The sequence below is a fragment of the Pelophylax lessonae genome (assembly GCF_965119305.1).
Source record: "Pelophylax lessonae genome assembly, chromosome: 4".
Classification (NCBI taxonomy): domain Eukaryota; kingdom Metazoa; phylum Chordata; class Amphibia; order Anura; family Ranidae; genus Pelophylax; species Pelophylax lessonae.
The window spans coordinates 654284418-654304108 of NC_138771.1; the positions used below are offsets into that span (position 1 = coordinate 654284418).

Genomic DNA, 19691 nt, shown 5'->3' on the forward strand with positions numbered 1-19691 from the left:
TGTGTGTGTGTGTGCACATGTGTCTGTATTTGTATACGTGCTTGTGTACATGTGTGTTTGTACATGTATGCATGTGTCTATTTGTGTACGTGTACACGTGTCTGTATGTGTGCATATATACATGTGTCTGTATGTGTGTATATGTGTTTGTGTGTGTTCATGTGCATGTGTGTTTGTGTGTGTACGTGTGCGTATGTATGTGTTTATGTATGTTACTTTTAATTCTGACCCCCCTTCCCATTCCTGTACCATCAGAAATGCTTTTTTAGGGCTTGTTTGTGATAGCACCAAGGACTGCTGCTCCTCTGAAAAGCAATCCATGCTAAGATTGCTTTTCAGAGGCATTTGGCAATAGGTTGCCTACTCACCACCTGTTTGAAGCCTGTAAATGCAGCATCACTACACACAACTATGCAATGCACTCAGTTGCGGGGTAGTTGCAGTCCAGCCCCATTCACCCTGAGTATACCTTTAACTGCAGCCACAGCATGTGTACATCCCCAGCTGCTGCCTCTGCAGCTAAAGGGGGAGAAGTTGGGAGTGGTAAAAACAACTCAACCATGTGGTTTTACCGCCCCTCCAACCTGACATGTGAACAAGCTCTTGGTTCACATCTGCATGGCTGCGTGCTATGTGTAGGGCAGCACATTCATTTCAATGGGCTTCCCTACCTGCAGAAATTTAGAGAAAGAAGTCCCTGACCCTTTTTTTAAAATTGCACCGCACCAAAAGCACCCCATGTTTTCCAAGTGTGGGGTACCATTAAGAATTATTGGCACCCCTAAAGAGCAGAGCATTTGTCTGTGTGTCAGGATTGAGCATGATTTTGTGCGTGTCCCGCGTCATACAGTAACGTGAACTGAATCTTGGACAGGGGTGCCTCAAGACTGAAAATACTTTTCAAGGGCGCCCCAACTGGAAAAAGGTTGAGAAACACTGGTGAAATATATACACCATATACACCTCTTTCTTCAATAAGAAAGTTTAAAATAACATGTGAGTCAGTTTCAGTTTATAAATAAATTAAAAAGCATCCAGCATTTCCATTTTTCCAGAAGTTTCATGGTCACTGATACATTGAAAATAGTCTTATTTTTTGGACCAGCTTGGCCTTCACATTGTGGTCATTTGAGAATGACTTTTGTAGGCTCACACTTTTCTTCTTGACCTATGAATCACCAGGGCACCTGGAAGCCACAGGTATTAAAATCCAGCCCCCAAATGTAAAGTTTATTGTGCAGGGTTAGGTTGGAGGCCGGAATTAGGAAGCCCAGATACACATCATCCAATGAGAGGACAGGGATAGCCTGAATATCCTGGTAGACGAGGAAAGGGCCTGAGGCTCCTGTCAGGAGAAACACCTAATTGGACAAAAAATAAGGGTATTGGGAATTTGGGGACAGGGACCTTGAGAAGTGCTATTTGCAATAACGAAGGACAGTCTTTTTTTTTTGGACCAGCTTGGCCCGCTCATTGTGGTCATTTGATAGCAACATTTCTAGGCTCACACTTTGCTTCTTGGACCTCTCTCCACATTTCTGTTAATTTCTCCATATTGATACTGTGGACCACCAGGGCCTTCTGAAAGCTGCAGGCATCAAAATCTAGTCCCCAAACATAAAAGTGCTTTTCGTCCCGCAGGGTTAAGTTGTTGGCCAGGATCAGGAAGCCTAGATACACATCATCCAAAGGGAAGACGGGGATTTCCTGTGAAGCTTGATAAAGGAGTGGGACTGCCGCTCCTGGGAGGAGAAATCCCCCGCCCGACAGAAAATAAGGATATTTGGAATTGGGAAACAGAGACTCCGAGACTCTGTATTTGGAGTAACGGAGGACGATAGAGTGATGCTGCACCGCGCCATGTAGCGAGCGTGGGGTACCGTATTCCTTGATGTACCGTACCAATGCGGCAGGATTCACAAATTCATCGTCGTCACCTGAAAGATAGCAACATTATATGGCATAAGTTTAAAGAAATATAAAATTCGGTGTTTTGTAGATCAATAAAGCTGAACTTCAAGATTTTACCTATTAGCGCTTGTTGAATGCATATGTGTGGTAGCATGGCGGTGGGTCCTAACACTGGGCTATCACATAGATCAGTGGTCTCCAAACTGCGGCCTTTTGCTTGCTTTTATCTGGTCCTTGGGGCACCGTTCCACTCATTGATATGAGGTATTGTTGTTCCTCCAACTGATATGAGGCATTGTTCCCCCCACTGATACCAATGATGGAACACTATTTCTCCAACTCATACTACCGATGGGGCACTATTCCTCCCAATGATACCACCAATGGGGCACTATTCCTCCCACTGATACCAATAATGGGATACTATTCCTTCCACTGATACTAATGATGGGACACTATTCCTCCCACTGATACCACAGATGGTGCACTATTTCTCCCACTGATACCAATGATGGGACACTATTCCTCCCACTGACACCAATAATGGGGCACTATTCCTCCCACTAATACCAATAATGGAACACTATTTCTCCTACTCATACTACCGATGGGGCACTATTCCTCCCACTGATACCAATAATGGGATACTATTCCTTCCACTGATACTAATGATGGGGCACTATTCCTCTCACTGATACCACAAATGGGGCACTATTTCTCCCACTGATACCAATGATGGGACACTATTCTACCCACTGATACCAATGATGGGACACTATTCCTCCCACTGACACCAATGATGGAGCACTATTCCTCCCACTGATACCAATAATGGAACACTATTTCTCCCACTCATACTACCGATGGGGCACTATTCCTCCCACTGATACCAAAAATGAGACACTATTCCTTCCACTGTTACTAATGATGGGAGACTATTCCTCCCACTGATATCAATGATGGGACACTATTCCTCCCACTGATACCAAAAATGAGACACTATTCCTTCCACTGTTACTAATGATGGGAGACTATTCCTCCCACTGATATCAATGATGGGACACTATTCCTCCCACTGATACCAATGATGGGACACTATTCCTCCCACTGATACCAATGATGGGAGACTATTCCTCCCACTGATATCAATGATGGGGCACTATTCCTCCCACTGTTACTAATGATGGGAGACTATTCCTCCCACTGATACCAATGATGGGACACTATTCCTCCCACTGATACCAATGATGGGACACTATTCCTCCCACTGATACCAATGATGGGACACTATTCTTCCCACTGATACCAATGATGGGACACTATTCCTCCCACTGATATCAATGATGGGACACTATTCTTCCCACTGATACCAATGATGGGACACTATTTCTCCCACTCATACTACCGATGGGGCACTATTCCTCCCACTGATACCACCAATGGGGCACTATTCCTCCCACTGATAGCAATAATGGGATACTATTCCTTCCACTGATACTAATGATAGGACATTATTCTTCCCACTAATACCACCGATGGGGCACTGTTCCTCTCACTGATACCACAGATGGGGCACTATTTCTCCCACTGATACCAATAATGGAACACTATTTCTCCTACTCATACTACCGATGGGGCACTATTCCTCCCACTGATACCACCAATGGGGCACTATTCCTCCCACTGATACCAAAAATGAGACACTATTCCTTCCACTGTTACTAATGATGGGAGACTATTCCTCCCACTGATAACACCGATGGGGCACTATTCCTCCCACTGATACCAATGATGGGACACTATTCTTCCCACTGATACCAATGATGTAACACTATTCCTCCCAATGATTCCAATGATGGGGCACTATTCCTCCCACTGACACCAATGATGGGGCACTATTCCTTCATACCAATGATGGGGCACTATTCCTCCCACTGATACCAATGATGGGGCACTATTCCTCCCACTGATACCAATGATGGGGCACTATTCCTCCCACTGATACCAATGATGAGACACTATTCCTCCCACTGATACCAATGATGGGACACTATTCCTCCCACTGATACCAATGATGGGGCACTATTCCTCCCACTGATACCAATGATGAGACACTATTCCTCCCACTGATACCAATGATGGGACACTATTCCTCCCACTGATACCAATGATGGGGCACTATTTCTCCCAAGGATACCACCAATTGGAAACTATACCTTCCACTAATACCAATGATGGGACACTATTCCTCCTCCTGCTGACCACGCTCCCTATATCATTTATTTTTTGCACTGGCCACCAAACCTGAGATATTTTCTACTTTCAAGTGCCACAGTCTGGCCCCCTATAGCCAGAAGGACAGCAAAATGGCCATTTGTTTAGGAAGTTTGCAGATCCCTGACATAGACATCGTTTGTCATCGGAAGTGGATGGGACAGGCTCCCGATCGCAGAGTGCTCTGACAGCCAATTACAGTGATACCATGATCAGGAACTCCACCTCCGGGCATTAGGATCCACTTAAAGAACCAATAAGAGGTGGTGGCAAGGGATTAAAAAAAAACACCCTTGCAGTGGGGCCAACCAGAGTTAAATAATCATTAAGTCTAGGGGTAATAAGCTGTAGTGCAGCGAAAGGAAGAGACTTTGGGAGGCCAGTTGCACAAATGGTGGAAGCCTGCCAGAGGGTGGAATAAGGTAAGTTTTACAGATAATTCCTCTATCCCTGGACTTAAAGAGGAGTTTAAGTTCTCCCCCCAAAAATTAAAAGTCAGCAGCTACAAATAATGTTGTTTCAGCTGTCAGCGGGGAACCCCACTGACAGCTAATGAGTAATCAGTTGTTAAGGACATGGCGGCCCCGCTCCTTAACAACCGGCTTGTACACAGCTGCAATTTCTACAGTTCGCATTGGAACCGCACCTGACAAACAGAAATTGCGCTATGAAATTTGCACCTAAATCACACTCAAAACAGATGAAATTTGCACCGCAGCAGTGTGAACCGAGCCTATAAGTTGCAAGACGTACACTTTAACCCTTCCCTGACCAGCTCTTTGTCCCTCTAACTGGGTTTTTAAGCCTGAGGGGCAGGAAGGACTGCCCAAACACATAACCACTGTGATTGGCTGTCACAGTGATCACATGATCAGGAGCTCATCTTGCCAACTCATTCCTGGAGCTAAAGGCTGTCTTGGACTCATCTGTCACTGAGCTGGGAGCATGCTGTCAGCACAGAAACCTTGGATGCATGTGAGCGGTAAAGTTCGCCTTCTTTTCTGCTGCTCATATATTGAATGCCATTTAATAATACATAGTGTGTCAATAATGTTTGTAACAGAATGTAAATAGAGCCCCACACTGAGCAATCCCACACTTTAGAGAGATGACAGCAACCTCAGTCTATCTACACGCTAACGCGTTTCGCCCTGCTCACAGGGCTTAGTCATGGAGGCCTCTATGACTGAGTCCCGTGGGTGGGGTGAAACGTGTTGGAGGGTGTAGCCAGGATAGAAATAGACTGAGGCTTCTGTCATCTCTCTGATAGGCAGGATTGCTCAGTGTGTGGCTTTCTGGACTCTATTTTCATTCTGAACTCTGAGAGTGGTTTAGATGGACTCTCAACCCAGCCTGCACCCTGGATGGAATCCATAGGATGTGGCTGCACAAGCCAAGGGGGGGACATATTTGCAACAGACATTAAAGCGACGCACAGGAACAGACAATTCTAAATGGGCTCTTGAAATTCTGGGTGACTTCAAATATTTTAGGAGCTCAGCAACCCCCTTTTTTGTATGATTTTTGTTCAAAATGTTTGAAATTGCTGACATTAGCAGTGCAATCACATCTTGACCGTGGCCACTTACCTTTGAATACGTAGGCTACATGGGGCAGGTTAAATTGCAGCCACTCCAGGAAGCACCTCTCCTTCAGAGATAGGTTATGATGGTCCTCAATAAAGTCCCACTGCAGGATATCATTATACTCCTCACTCTCCCTCTCCACTAAGTTCATGTAGCCAACACTGTCAACCTGAGCCATCAGGAAGACCGGCCTCACCCGATAGCCCTCAAAAACCCCTTCCCGGGCCCACGTCTGCCTTAGTGCAAACCTCCTGTTGGTGGACCTTGGGTGGGACTTGACCGCCAGCAGTAGCAAGGGTTCTGGCGGGTCCTGAGCCAGCTCTGACTGTGGGGAAAGAAGGGCCGAGCAGCTATAATTCTGCAGGTGAGGGTACTCAAGCAGGAACCAAGAAAAATTCAGGTGATAGGTGTAAGTCGCGTCTCGGAGAGTCACCGACCGTCGTTGAGGTTGAGGTGGGTTTTCTTGGGTGCCGTTGTACGTAGTGGGGTGATTCAGAATTTTTTTTGCAATAAAAAGGAATATAAATGTAGACAGGCAGGTCTGGAGCAAAAATACCGTACGAATCTTCATGTTGGCCTGCAAAAGCAGATGAGAAGTTACTTTGTAATAAAAGCACATTGAGGTCTGCTTATGAAAAAAATTGCTGTCATGAATAATCCCATTTTGTAATGTTTATTTTATATTATTGTCAGTTCCATCTAGTGGCCACAATGCAGTGTTAACTGAAATTCCTCAATCAGGAAAATATCACCTTATGCCGCTAGATGGCAGTGAAGGGATTCAAACAATGTATTGTCATTATACAATTACAGATTGTACAGTGGAATTCAGGTGTAGCTCCACACGGACCATATCACAGACACTCTTAAATCATCATTAAAAAAAAAAAAACTCCCGTGTATTATATATATATATATATATATACACATATACTGTACATATACATACACAGTATCTCACAAAAGTGAGTACACCCCTCACATTTTTGTAAATATTTTATTCTATCTTTTCATGTGACAGCACTGAAGAAATTACACTTTGCTACAATGTAGAGTAGTGAGTGTACAGCTTGTATAACAGTATAAATTTACTGTCCCCTCAAAATAACTCAACACACAGCCATTAATGTCTAAACCGCTGGCAACAAAAGTGAGTACACCCCTAAGTGAAAATGTCCGAATTGGGCCCAAAGTGTCAATATTTTGTGTGGCCACCATTATTTTCCAGCACTGTCTTTACCCTCTTGGGCATGAAGTTCACCAGAGCTTCACAGGTTGCCACTGGAGTCCTCTTCCACTCTTCCATGAGGACATCATGGAGCTGGTGAATGTTAGAGACCTTGCGCTCCTCCACCTTCCGTTTGAGGATGCCCCACAGATGGTCAATAGGGTTTAGGTCTGGAGACATACTTGGCCAGTCCATCACCTTTACTCTGAGCTTCTTTAGAAAGGCAGTGGTCATCTTGGAGGTGAGTTTGGGATCGTTATCATGTTGGAATACTGCCCTGCGGCCCAGTGTCCGAAAGGAGGGGATCATTCTCTGCTTCAGTATGTCACAGTACATGTTGGCATTCATGGTTCCCTCAATGAACTGTAGCTCCCCAGTGCCGGCAGCACTCATACAGCCCCAGACCATGACACTCCCACCGCCATGCTCTCATCTGGTCACACACGCTTGACACCATCTGAACCAAATAAGTTTATCTTGGTCTCATCAGACCACAGGACATGGCTCCAGTAATCCATGTCCTTAGTCTGCTTGTCTTCAGCAAACTGTTTGCGGGCTTTCTTGTGCATCATCTTTAGAAGAGGCTTCCTTCTGGAATGACAGCCATGCAGACAAATTTGATGCAGTGTGCGGTGTATGGTCTGAGCTCTGACAGGCTGACCCCCCCCACCCCTTCAACCTCTGCAGCAATGCTGGCAGCACTCATACGTCTATTTCCCAAAGACAACCTCTGGATATGATGCTGAGCACGTGCACTCAACCCCTTTGGTTGACCATAACGAGGCCTGTTCTGAGTGTAACCTGTCCTGTTAAACCGCTGTATGGTCTTGGCCACCGTGGTGCAGCTCAGTTTCAAGGTCTTGGCAATCTTTTTATAGCCTAGGCCATCTTTATGTAGAGCAACAATTCTTTTTTTCAGACCCCTAGAGAGTGCCATGAGGTGCCATGTTGAACTTCCAGTGACCAGTATGAGAGAGTGAGAGCGATAACACCAAATTGAACACACCTGCTCCCCATTCACACCTGAGACCTTGTAACACTAACGATTCACATGACACCGGGGAGGAAAAATGGCTAATTGGGCTCAATTTGGACATTTTCACTTAGGGGTGTACTCACTTTTGTTGCCAGCGGTTTAGACATTAATGGCTGTGTGTTGAGTTATTTTGAGGGGACAGCAAATTTACACTGTTATACAAGCTGTACACTCACTACTTTACATTGTAGCAAAGTGTCATTTCTTCAGTGTTGTCACCTGAAAAGATAGAATAAAATATTTACAAAAATGTGAGGGGTGTACTCACTTTTGTGAGATACTGTATGTATATATATATATATATACACACACACACTGCTCAAAAAAATGAAAGGAGCACGTTGAAAACAAATCAGATCTCAATGGGGAAAAATATCTTGCTGGATATCTATACTGGTATGGACTGGGTAATGTGTTAGAATCTATACTGGTATGGACTGGGTAATGTCTTAGGATCCATACTGGTATGGACTGAGTAATGTCTTAGGATCCATACTGGTATGGACTGGGTAATGTCTTAGGATCTATACTGGTATGGACTGGGTAATGTCTTAGGATATATACTGGTATGGACTGGGTAATGTGTTAGGATCTATACTGGTATGGACTGGGTAATGTGTTAGGATCTATACTGGTATGGACTGGGTAATGTCTTAGGATCTATATTGGTATGGACTGGGTAATGTCTTAGGATCCATACTGGTATGGACTGGGTAATGTCTTAGGATCTATACTGGTATGGACTGGGTAAAGTGTTAGGATCTATACTGGTATGGACTGGGTTATGTGTTGGTCTCTATACTGGTATGGACTGGGTAATGTGTTAGGATCTATACTGATATGGACTGGGTAATGTGTTTGGAATAAAAGGATGTCACGTCGTTTGATGGAAATGAAAATTATCACCCTACAGAGGGCTGAATTCAAAGACACACCAAAAATCAAAGTGAAAAAATTATGCAGCAGGCGAGTCCATTTTACTGAAATTTAATTGCAGCAACTCAGAATGGTCCTCAGTAGTTTGTATGGCCCCCACCTACTTGTATGCATGCCTGACAACATCGGGACATGCTCCAAATGAGATGACGGATGGTGTCCTGGGGTATTTCCTCCCAGATCTGGACCAGGGCATCACTGAGCTCCTGAGCAGACTGAGGTGCAACCTGGCGGCATCGGATGGACCCAAACATAATGTCCCAGAGGTGTTCTATAGGATTTAGGTTAGATGAGCATGGGGGGGCATTCATTGGTATCAATTCCTTCATCCTCCAGGAACTGGCTGCATACTCTCACCACATGAGGCCAGACAATGGGTCCAAGGATTTCATCCTAAAACCTAATAGCAGTCAGGTTGCCGCCATTGTCTAGCCTGTAGAGGTCTGTGCATCCCTCCATGGATATGCCTCCCCAGACCATCACTGACCCACCACCAAACCGATGCCAATGGTGGACCTGCAAATTCTGGTGCTCAATGGCAAATGCCAATCAAGCTCCATGGTGTCGGGCAGTGAGCACAGGGCCCACTAGAGGACATTGGGGCCCTCAGGTCACCCTCATGAAGTCTGTTTCTGATTGATCAGAGACATTCACACCAGTGGCTGCTGGAGGTCATTTTGTAGGGCTCTGGCAGAGCTCATCCTGTTCCTCCTTGCACAAAGGAGCAGATACCGGTCCTGTTGATGGGTTAAGGACTTTCTATGGCCCTGTCCAGCTCTCCTAGAGTTGAGAACCACTACTCTATAGGGTCCAGGTATCGCCTCATGCTATCAGTAGTGACACTGACCCTAGCCAAATGTAAAACCAGTGAAAAACAGCCAGAAAAGATGAGTAAGGAAAAAATCCCTCCACCTGTAAAACCATTTCTGTTTTGGATGTCGTCTCATTGTTGCCCATCTAGTGCACATGTTGTTAATTTCATTAACACCAAAGCAGCTGAAAACTGATTAACAACCCCCCTCTGCTACTTAACTGACCAGATCAATATCACAGGAGTTTAATTGACCTGATGCTATACTCTGATTAAAACGTGTTCCTTTCATTTTTTGAGCAGTATACAGTATATATATATATATATATATATATATATATCACATCACATCAAAATGAATCACATCCCTTTATCCCAACTATTTAACCTAATGAATTTAAAAGCCACACTGCCACACTGTAATCTATCTGTTCAAGCCCCATCAGTACAGGTGAACAGGACCACATCATGTATCCATCACTGTTGCATTGGATTCCATTATGTAGGTATACATATCTTTGTGCTGACATCTAGTGTCAATTAAGTGACACTACAGCTTGTTATTATTTTGTTCCTAAATGGTACAACCCAGTTCACCTGCATTTTGGGGCTAGTTGGTTCAGTTCTTAGATATACCCCTGCCTTCTTCATTCATTTCAATGCGCTGCCCTATGCACAAGGAATGCCCCTGACTTTTGTTTTTAAAACATAGCACACCATATTGCATGGTGCGGGTTGGTGCACGTGTTTGTAGCTGCGTGGGGGGTGCTGTTAACAATTATTCTGTTAAATGGCAGTGTGTTTCTCTGCACATCAAGAAAACACACAATTTTCCATGAGCTCCCGACATGCAAAGATCTGAATCTAACCTCAAAGTAGTTGTAAACCTCAGACATGAAATATGAACAAAGCATTTCCCTCTATAGTGTGTACTTGTCTCAGTCCAGAGCACTAAGTGTCATTTCTGTCTGCTGCTTCATTTCTCTGCTATCTGAAGGAGTCACTTCTGACAAGTTTTCTTGACACCAAGGGAAGGGAAGAGAGCTCCGCCACACAGCCTGTGATTGAAAGCCTTAGCTCTGTTCCTGTGTGCTGTGTGACTAAGTGTGTGTCCTTTCCCTCCAATCAGCTCTAAGAGCTCTGCTCACTGAGCTCAGCAGAGTGTAACTTTAGCTCCCCGCCCACCTTTTTCTGAAATCTCAGAAAAGCTTTAAAAATCTGGTACTTTGAATGGCTGTAGAAAAGAGAAAACTGCAGATAAACAGGTACAACCAATGTAGGAGGACTTGTTTCGTCTCTGTGTATCACCTGAGGCCACTCACTTCATTGGGTACACCAGTTACATTGTCCCTGATCACCACCACACCAGTTACTGTGTCCCTGATCACCGCCACACCATCACAGTGTCCCTGATCACTGCTCTCCGCCCACCTTTTTCAGAAATCTCAGACAAGCTTTAAAAATCTGGTATTTTGAATGGATGTAGAGAACACTGCAGATAAATAGGTACAACCAATGCAGGAGGATTTATTTTATCTCTGTGTATGACCTGCAGGGCCGGGACAAGGGGTGGGCAGAAGGGTCAGTTGCCCTGGGCGCAATGGCTTATTGCAGGGATGGGGGGCGCCTTGACCCTAAGGGGGGTGCAGTTTGGCATCCTTGCCCTGGGCACTAGATGACCTTGAGGGGGACGCCTTGACCCTAAGGGGGGTGCAGTTTGGCATCCTTGCCCTGGGCACTGGATGACCTTGTCCCAGCACTGATCACCTGAGGCTAGTCACTTCACTGGGTACATGGAAGGGCTTACAACCACTTTAAGCTGACACCGGCCACACTGCAATTAGCACCTGTGCTTATTTGCATGCCTCTGTGTCTCCTTTCAGACCTCCATGTGTCCTCTTGAGAATCACCACGCCCTTGCGAGAAAACCAAACTTCATCTTGGCTCCTTCCACCAGTAAGGTCTTCCTCCTGGATTTCAATCTTGACACAGCCTCCTCCTCAGTCAGGACAACTTTCAGGACCACTTATGGCCAATCTCCCAGCACAGAGCACATGCTAAACCCCCCAACACAGGCTATGGACCTAATACATAATTACAGACACAGCAGGCAGCCCCTCCCTAGGCTTAAGCTAGGGGGGAAGAGAGGGCTCAAGTAGTTCACCCCAAATATTTATATCTCCCCCAGCATGCACCAGCGGTAACAAACCTCCTACTGGTTGGCCAGAGGGAACATAATTACTCGTAGCACCCTCCTAGGTAGGTGGTAGGTTGGTAAAAGCTTTGCAGCTCTATCTGCTTATCAGGGGAGCTTGATTGTTAGTTCTGCCTGTTGCATGTGTCCAGGGCGTGATTCATCTGGGCTGAGGGAGTGTCCCCACTGTATCCAATGGGAGAGCCTGTTGGACAGTGGAGGAAATCCAGCCAGTGACACACAAACTTTTGTGGCTGTCCCAGTGGGTTGGAACAACAGTGGTGCATTCTGGGATAGGTCATAAAAGCCAGGGGCACATGTGACAGGGCGGTCTTTGGACGGTAAGCCAGGTCCCAGGAGGAGGGTGATGGCTGTCTCTCCTCCTGTCAGGTTGGAAGGTGGTCACATGCAGTTGGCCTAGTGGACCAAGTGTGGGATGCTGAGCCAGAAGGTCCAGGATACTGAGGAGTGGAGCTGAAGGCAGAGCAACCCAGGGAAAAACAGTGTCCGTGAGTACTGGGGAGCTTGCCAGGGGTCTGCCCAGGAAGGGGACCACTCCAGTGGAGAGTCAGTGGACAGGAGCTAGCATGCACGGGAAGTGAGAAAGGGGGTGCCAGGTTAGGACCCTGGAGTGGAATTCATTCAGGAACATATCTTTTACTTCACTTCATTGGCAAGGTGAAGCAGCGGCCTTGCCGCACACACTACAGTCACTTGTCCATCGGAAATTGTGCATAGTTCAAGTTGGAGTATCCCTCTCATCCATTCTCCCATCCCAGTTCTAAATAAAACACAAAAACCAAATCCCCTGGACTGTTCATTGTCTGAGCCAAGTCTTAAAGTGATAGGTTTTACAGACTGTTGCTATGGGTAACCCAGGGGAATCCACACTCAGCAGCTCCCTAGGGGGCAGTGCTACAGACTCATAACTCAGGATCGTTGTGACATCCCACACTATTGCTAGGGGTACCAGTGACACCTACTGGCAGCAGAGAGAAACAACAGCTAGGGTAAAACCAAGTGAACAAAAAAACTATCATTTAGATTGAGCTGATCAGCACCCAGCAAGACTACATTGAAATAGTCACCCCTGTTCAGGACAGACTGGCTACAGACATAATTATTTTTTCCCTCAAGGTGAGTAAGAGCAGTATCAAGGGCTACAGCAATAAAATCCTCAATTCACCTGCTTGACCGGGATGCAAACTGAAAGGGAGCAAACTGTACTGGCATGGTTCCTTTCATATGGCGCAAAGCAGTTTTTTAAAGCGTTTAACCAGTTCTGGACCGGAAGGATTTGCCCCCTTAACGACCAGGTCATTTTTTGCGATTTGGCACTGCGTTATTTTAATCGTGCGACGCTGTACCCAAATAAAATTGATGTCCTTTTTTTCCCCACAAATAGAGATTTCTTTTGGTGGTATTTGATCACCTCTGCGATTTTTATTTTTTTGCACTATAAACAAAAAAAAAGAGAGACAATTCTGAAAAAAAAAAAAAAAAAAAAAAAAAAAACAATATTTTTCACATTCTGCTATATAACATTGCCAATAAAATTAAAAATCTGATTTTTTTATCCTTTTAGGCCAATTTGTATTCTGCTACATATTTTTAGTAAAAAAAAAAAAAATGCAATAAGCGTATTTTGATTGGTTGGCGCACAAGTTTTCGCGTCTACAAACTAGGGGAAAGATTTATACCCTTTTTTTTTATTTATTTTTTTATAGTAATGGCGGCCCTCTGGGATTTTTAGCGGGACTGCAACATTGCGGTGGACAGAGCGGACCCCTAACTGACACTTTTGGGACGGACCAGTGACATTACTACAGTAATCAGTGCTAAAAATATGCAGTTACTGTAATAATGACACTGGCAGGGAAGGGGTTAACCTAGGGGTGATCAAGGGGTTAATTGTGAGCCTATGGGGTGTTTTCTAACTGTGGGGGGAGGGACTTGTGAAATGATCATAGAGACCTGTGATCCTCTATAGAAGGATCACAGGAGCTCTGTGTTTACAACAGCTGCCTGTCCTTTCTCAGCGGGGAGCGATTCTGGGTGCCAAGCGGCAATCGTGGTCACCGGTCCTGTGGATCGGCATCCCCGCTGCCTAGTGGGGGCGGGAGCCCTCCAGCACCACTCCCACGAACCGACGTACCTCTACGTCGTTTTGCGTAGCCGAGCCAGCCTGCCATAGTAAAACTGCGACGGACGATTGGCTAGTGGTTAATTATGATTGGTGTATGTGGCCCAAGGCGATAGGCCTTCAGACTTGACACGGTGGATTTCTTGGGCACAAGGAACATTTTTGACATCTTTGACCACTTGCTTACGAGGGCAATTTTTAATTTTAAAATCTCCATTTTTATGCTAGAAATTACTGTAAGCCCCCAAAAAGTCTATAATTTCACAAAGCAAAGACCCTCGAGAATAAGATGGTGGACGTTGCAATTCTTTTTTATGTTGTACGATATTTGTGCAGATTTTTTTCATATGCCTGATTTCAGAGGTTGCAGTAATCCAGAGTGGAACTTGGAGCTTCCCGTAATAAATATACTGGTCACTGCTGCAGGGGGACTGGTCTTGTCTCCGCCCATTTTTCAGCAGGCCGCCTGTAGTGGTGGTGGTGGTAGGGGGGGGGAATCTGCTGGTTCCCTTCCACTCTGCTCCCTGCACAGGCTATTTAAATTACAGTGATATTACTCCTCCTTTTACAAGGTAATATCTGAGTTTGCAAAGGGTTTTGGTGCACACAAAGTGTATTTATATCCTTTGTGGCTATTGAAGGATATACAGTCAGGTCTATAAATATTGGGACATTGACACAATTCTAATCTTTTTGGCTCTATAATGGATTTGAAATAAAACCAACACGATTTGCTTTAACTGCAGACTTTCAGCTTTAATTGGAGGGTATTTACATCCAAATCAGGTGAACGGTGTAGGAATTACAACAGTTTGTATATGTGCCTCCCACTTTTTAAGGGACCAAAAGTAATGGGACAATTGGTTGCTCAGCTGTTCCATGGCCAGGTGTGTATTATTCCCTCATTATCCCATTTACAAGGAGCAGATAAAAGGTCCAGAGTTCATTTTAGGTGTGTTATTTGCATTTGGAATCTGTTGCTGTCAACTCTCAATATGAGATTCAAAGAGCTGTCACTATCAGTGAAGCAAGCCATCATTAGGCTGAAAAAAACAAAACAAACCCATCAGAGAGATAGCAAAAACATTAGGTGTGGCCAAATCAACTGTTTGGAACATCCTTAAAAAGAAAGAACGCACCGGTGAGCTCAGCAACACCAAAAGACCCAGAAGACCTCGGAAAACAACTGTGGTGGATGACCGAAGAATTCTTTCCCTGGTGAAGAAAACCCCCTTCACAACAGTTGGCCAGATCAAGATCACTCTCCAGGAGGTAGGTGTATTTGTGTCAAAGTCAACAATAAAGAGAAGATTTCACCAGAGTGAATACAGAGGGTTCACCACAAGATGTAAACCATTGGTGAGCCTCAAAAACAGGAAGGCCAGATTAGAGTTTGTCAAACAACATCTAAAAAAGCCTTCACAGTTCTGGAACAACATCCTATGGACAGATGAGACCAAGATTAACTTGTACCAGAGTGATGGGAAGAGAAGAGTAGGGAGAAGGAAAGGAACTGCTCAAGATCCAAAGCATACCACCTCATCAGTGAAGCATGGTGGTGGTAGTGTCATGGCGTGGGCATGTATGGCTGCCAATGGAACTGGTTCTCTTGTATTTATTGATGATGTGACTGCTGACAAAAGCAGCAGGATGAATCCTGAAGTGTTTCGGGCAATATTATCTGCTCATATTCAGCCAAACAGTGCAGATGGACAATGACCCAAAGCATACTGCGAAAGCAACCAAAGAGTTTTTTAAGGGAAAGAAGTGGAATGTTATGCAATGGCCAAGTCAATCACCTGACCTGAATCGGATTGAGCATGCATTTCTCTTGCTGAAGACAAAACTGAAGGGAAAATGCCCCAAGAACAAGCAGGAACTGAAGACAGTTGCAGTAGAGGCCTGGCAGAGCATCACCAGGGATGAAACCCAGCGTCTGGGGATGTCTATGCATTCCAGACTTCAGGCTGTAATGGACTGCAAAGGATTTGCAACCAAATATTAAAAAGTGAAAGTTTGATTTATGATTGTTAATCTGTCCCATTACTTTTGGTCCCTTAAAAAGTGGGAGGCACATATACAAACTGTTGTAATTCCTACACTGTTCACCTGATTTGGATGTAATTACCCTCAAATTAAAGCTGAAAGTCTGCAGTTAAAGTAAAACCTTGTTTGTTTCATTTCAAATCCATTGTGGTGGTGTATAGAGCCAAAAATATTAGAATTGTGTTGATGTCCCAATATTTATGGACCTGACTGTATTTAAATGAACATATTTGTACCCGGTGTTCACCTTAAAAAAAAAAAAAACTGACTCCCATAGGGGATCATCAATCTCTCTCTGCAGTTTGGCCTCAGCAAGGGAGCACCTGCAGTCTTATGCCCCATACACACGTGCAGATTATCTGCAGACTTTCCAAAACCATATAATATGAGGTCAAACCTAAACACTTTCAATTTGTATGCAATCCGGCAGGCCCTTGCACTACATAGAAAAGGTAAATCTGCAGACAAAAGTCTTCAGATAATCTGCACGTGTGTATGGGGCATTAGTGCGGGACTTTCCCATAGGCTTATATTAAATCGGGTGTTTTTGGGGTGTTTTCTGAAAGGTTACAAAAGATGCATCATGCAGGACTTTGGGTGATCATCACCACACCAGTTACAGTGTCCCTGATCCCCACTACACCAGTTACAGTGTCCCTGATCCCCACTACACCAGTCACAGTGTCCCTGATCACCTCCACACCAGTTACAGTGTCCCTGATCCCCACTACACCAGTCACAGTGTCCCTGATCACCGTCACACCAGTTACAGTGTCCCTGATCCCCACTACACCAGTTACAGTGTCCCTGATCACCTTCACACCAGTCACAGTGTCCCTGATCCCCACTACACCAGTCACAGAGTCCCTGATCACCTCCACACCAGTTACAGTGTCCCTGATCCCCACTACACCAGTCACAGTGTCCCTGATCCCCACTACACCAGTCACAGAGTCCCTGATCACCTTCACACCAGTCACAGTGTCCCTGATCCCCACTACACCAGTCACAGAGTCCCTGATCACCTCCACACCAGTCACAGAGTCCCTGATCCCCACTACACCAGTTACAGTGTCCCTGATCACCGTCACACCAGTCACAGTGTCCCTGATCACCGTCACACCAGTCACAGTGTCCCTGATCACCGTCACACCAGTCACAGAGTCCCTGATCCCCACTACACCAGTCACAGAGTACCTGATCACCACTACACCAGTCACAGAGTACCTGATCACCACTACACCAGTCACAGAGTCCCTGATCCCCACTACACCAGTTACAGTGTCCCTGATCACCGTCACACCAGTCACAGTGTCCCTGATCACTGTCACACCAGTCACAATGTCCCTGATCACCGTCACACCAGTCACAGAGTCCCTGATCCCCACTACACCAGTCACAGATTACCTGATCACCACTACACCAGTCACAGAGTCCCTGATCCCCACTACACCAGTCACAGTGTCCCTGATCACCGTCACACCAGTCACAGTGTCCCTGATCACCGTCACACCAGTCACAGTGTCCCTGATCACCGTCACACCAGTTACAGTGTCACTGATCACCTTCACACCAGTTACAGTGTCCCTGATCCCCACTACACCAGTTACAGTGTCCCTGATCACCTTCACACCAGTCACAGTGTCCCTGATCCCCACTACACCAGTCACAGAGTCCCTGATCACCTCCACACCAGTTACAGTGTCCCTGATCCCCACTACACCAGTCACAGAGTCCCTGATCCCCACTACACCAGTCACAGAGTCCCTGATCCCCACTACACCAGTCACAGTGTCCCTGATCACCTTCACACCAGTTACAGTGTCCCTGATCCCCACTACACCAGTCACAGTGTGATAAAGTGCCCTAAATGCAACACTCAGTAACACATGCCATAACATGCATTAATGGAAACGCATAAGCGCACTCCAATGGATGTCTCAGCCCGCATTCACACGAGTGTAGCGCTTGTTTGCGTGCCACATTCCTCGATTCTGTCCTCATTCAGGAAAACCTCAGCAAACACGCATCACTCTTGCAATGCCATTCCTTGTTAGATACACCCCAAATGCAGCACGCAATAGGTGTATGTACAGTATGTGTGCATGAGAACACTCCAAAATGCAAGAAATGTGAAGCTCATTAAGATGCATTGGTTTCTTTGTCACATATAGGGCCGCCCATTGAAGTGAATGGGTTTCCCTATACGCATAAGCCTGACTACACACACGCATAAGCCTGACTACACCCACCATAAGCCGGACATCCCATGTCTCGGTACCCTGGTCCAATTGGGAGCTCCTTGGCCCCCTGGTTTTCCTGCAGATAAAGGGATTCATTCAGGTACGTACCTTCTGACTGCGAAGCCAACTAGGGATAGACTGACCAGCAGCCTGGATGGAGGGGCTGGGACGGGCTAGCTAAGACTCGTCCACCTAGCCAGAAAAGCTTGCAGAACATGAAAGGTCATCCAGTCAGCATTCAACATCACCCAAATATACTTAGAGCAACTTGATGCAGAAATAAAGCCTTGTTCACACATACCGTCCCCATTCACACCTAGCGTTTTCCAAACATGCATTTTTTTGTGTGCGTTTTCTTGCAACACACGTGACAGCCCTATGTGCGGCACTTTCAGTTTCATTTTTTTTTAATACCGCACATATTTCAGCATTTGTTGCATATTTTTGCATGCGGCAAAATGCGCATCTGGGGGTGTCATTGACGGCGAGGAACACTGGAAATGTGACGCACGTTTTGGCGCGTTTTATAAATGTTTGCTAAAACACGTGCTTGTTTGCACATTTACCAAATTCTAGGATGTAAATGGGGCCATAAAGCCATTACCATCAGCAAAACCAGAGAAGACTGTTGGAATGCCATGGAATAAAATTTGTAAAACCGCAAAATATGGCGCAGCGCTACTTTACTAATCCATATACCTATGTAGCACTGCCCCCTCGAGGACTGCTGGATTGTTCACCCGTCCTCTGACTACTCTACTCCGGGGTGGCCCCCTTCCTGGTCAGGCCCTTAGACATGATCCCCTGTACTCACAACAGTGGCGGCTGGTGCTCCATGCAGTGCCGGCCTTAGGTGTTCAGGCGCCCTGTGCGAGCTAATCCTGTGGCGCCCCCCCCCCCCCCCCAAGCGCCCTGCACATTTTCTTGCACTTTTTTTGCACTTCATTTAACTTTCCTTTTTTATGATCACTAATAACCTAGCCCCCCTTACATTAGAGACCCCCTTTACATCAGAGACCCCCCCCACGGAGCCCCCCCTTACATCAGAAACCCCCCACAAAGGCCCCCCTTTACATCAGAGACCCCCACGGAGCCCCCCTTACATCATAGACCCCCAACACAGAGCCCCCTTATATCAGAGACCCCCCACACAGAGCCCCCCTTACATCAGAGACCCCCCACACAAAGCCCCCCTTACATCAGAGATCCCCCACACAGAGCTCCCCTTACATCAGAGACCATCCCACACAGAGCTCCCCTTACATCAGAGCCCCCCCACACAG

The 19691-nt window shown here is 45.8% G+C and overlaps 1 protein-coding gene across 1 annotated transcript in view; it reads right to left on the bottom strand.

Annotated features, from left to right (window-relative positions):
- Positions 1 to 1112: 1112 nt before the first annotated feature.
- Positions 1113 to 19691, bottom strand: part of LOC309553459 (beta-1,3-galactosyltransferase 5-like) — an 88510-nt gene continuing 69931 nt past the window's right edge. The window contains exons 2-3 of the mRNA XM_082254667.1: positions 5775 to 6348; positions 1113 to 1937 (exon numbers count right to left, since the gene is read on the bottom strand). Coding sequence (XP_082110793.1) covers positions 1480 to 1937; positions 5775 to 6342 — 1026 coding nt within the window. The 5' untranslated portion in view covers positions 6343 to 6348 and the 3' untranslated portion in view covers positions 1113 to 1479. The remainder of the gene's footprint in view (positions 1938 to 5774; positions 6349 to 19691) is intronic.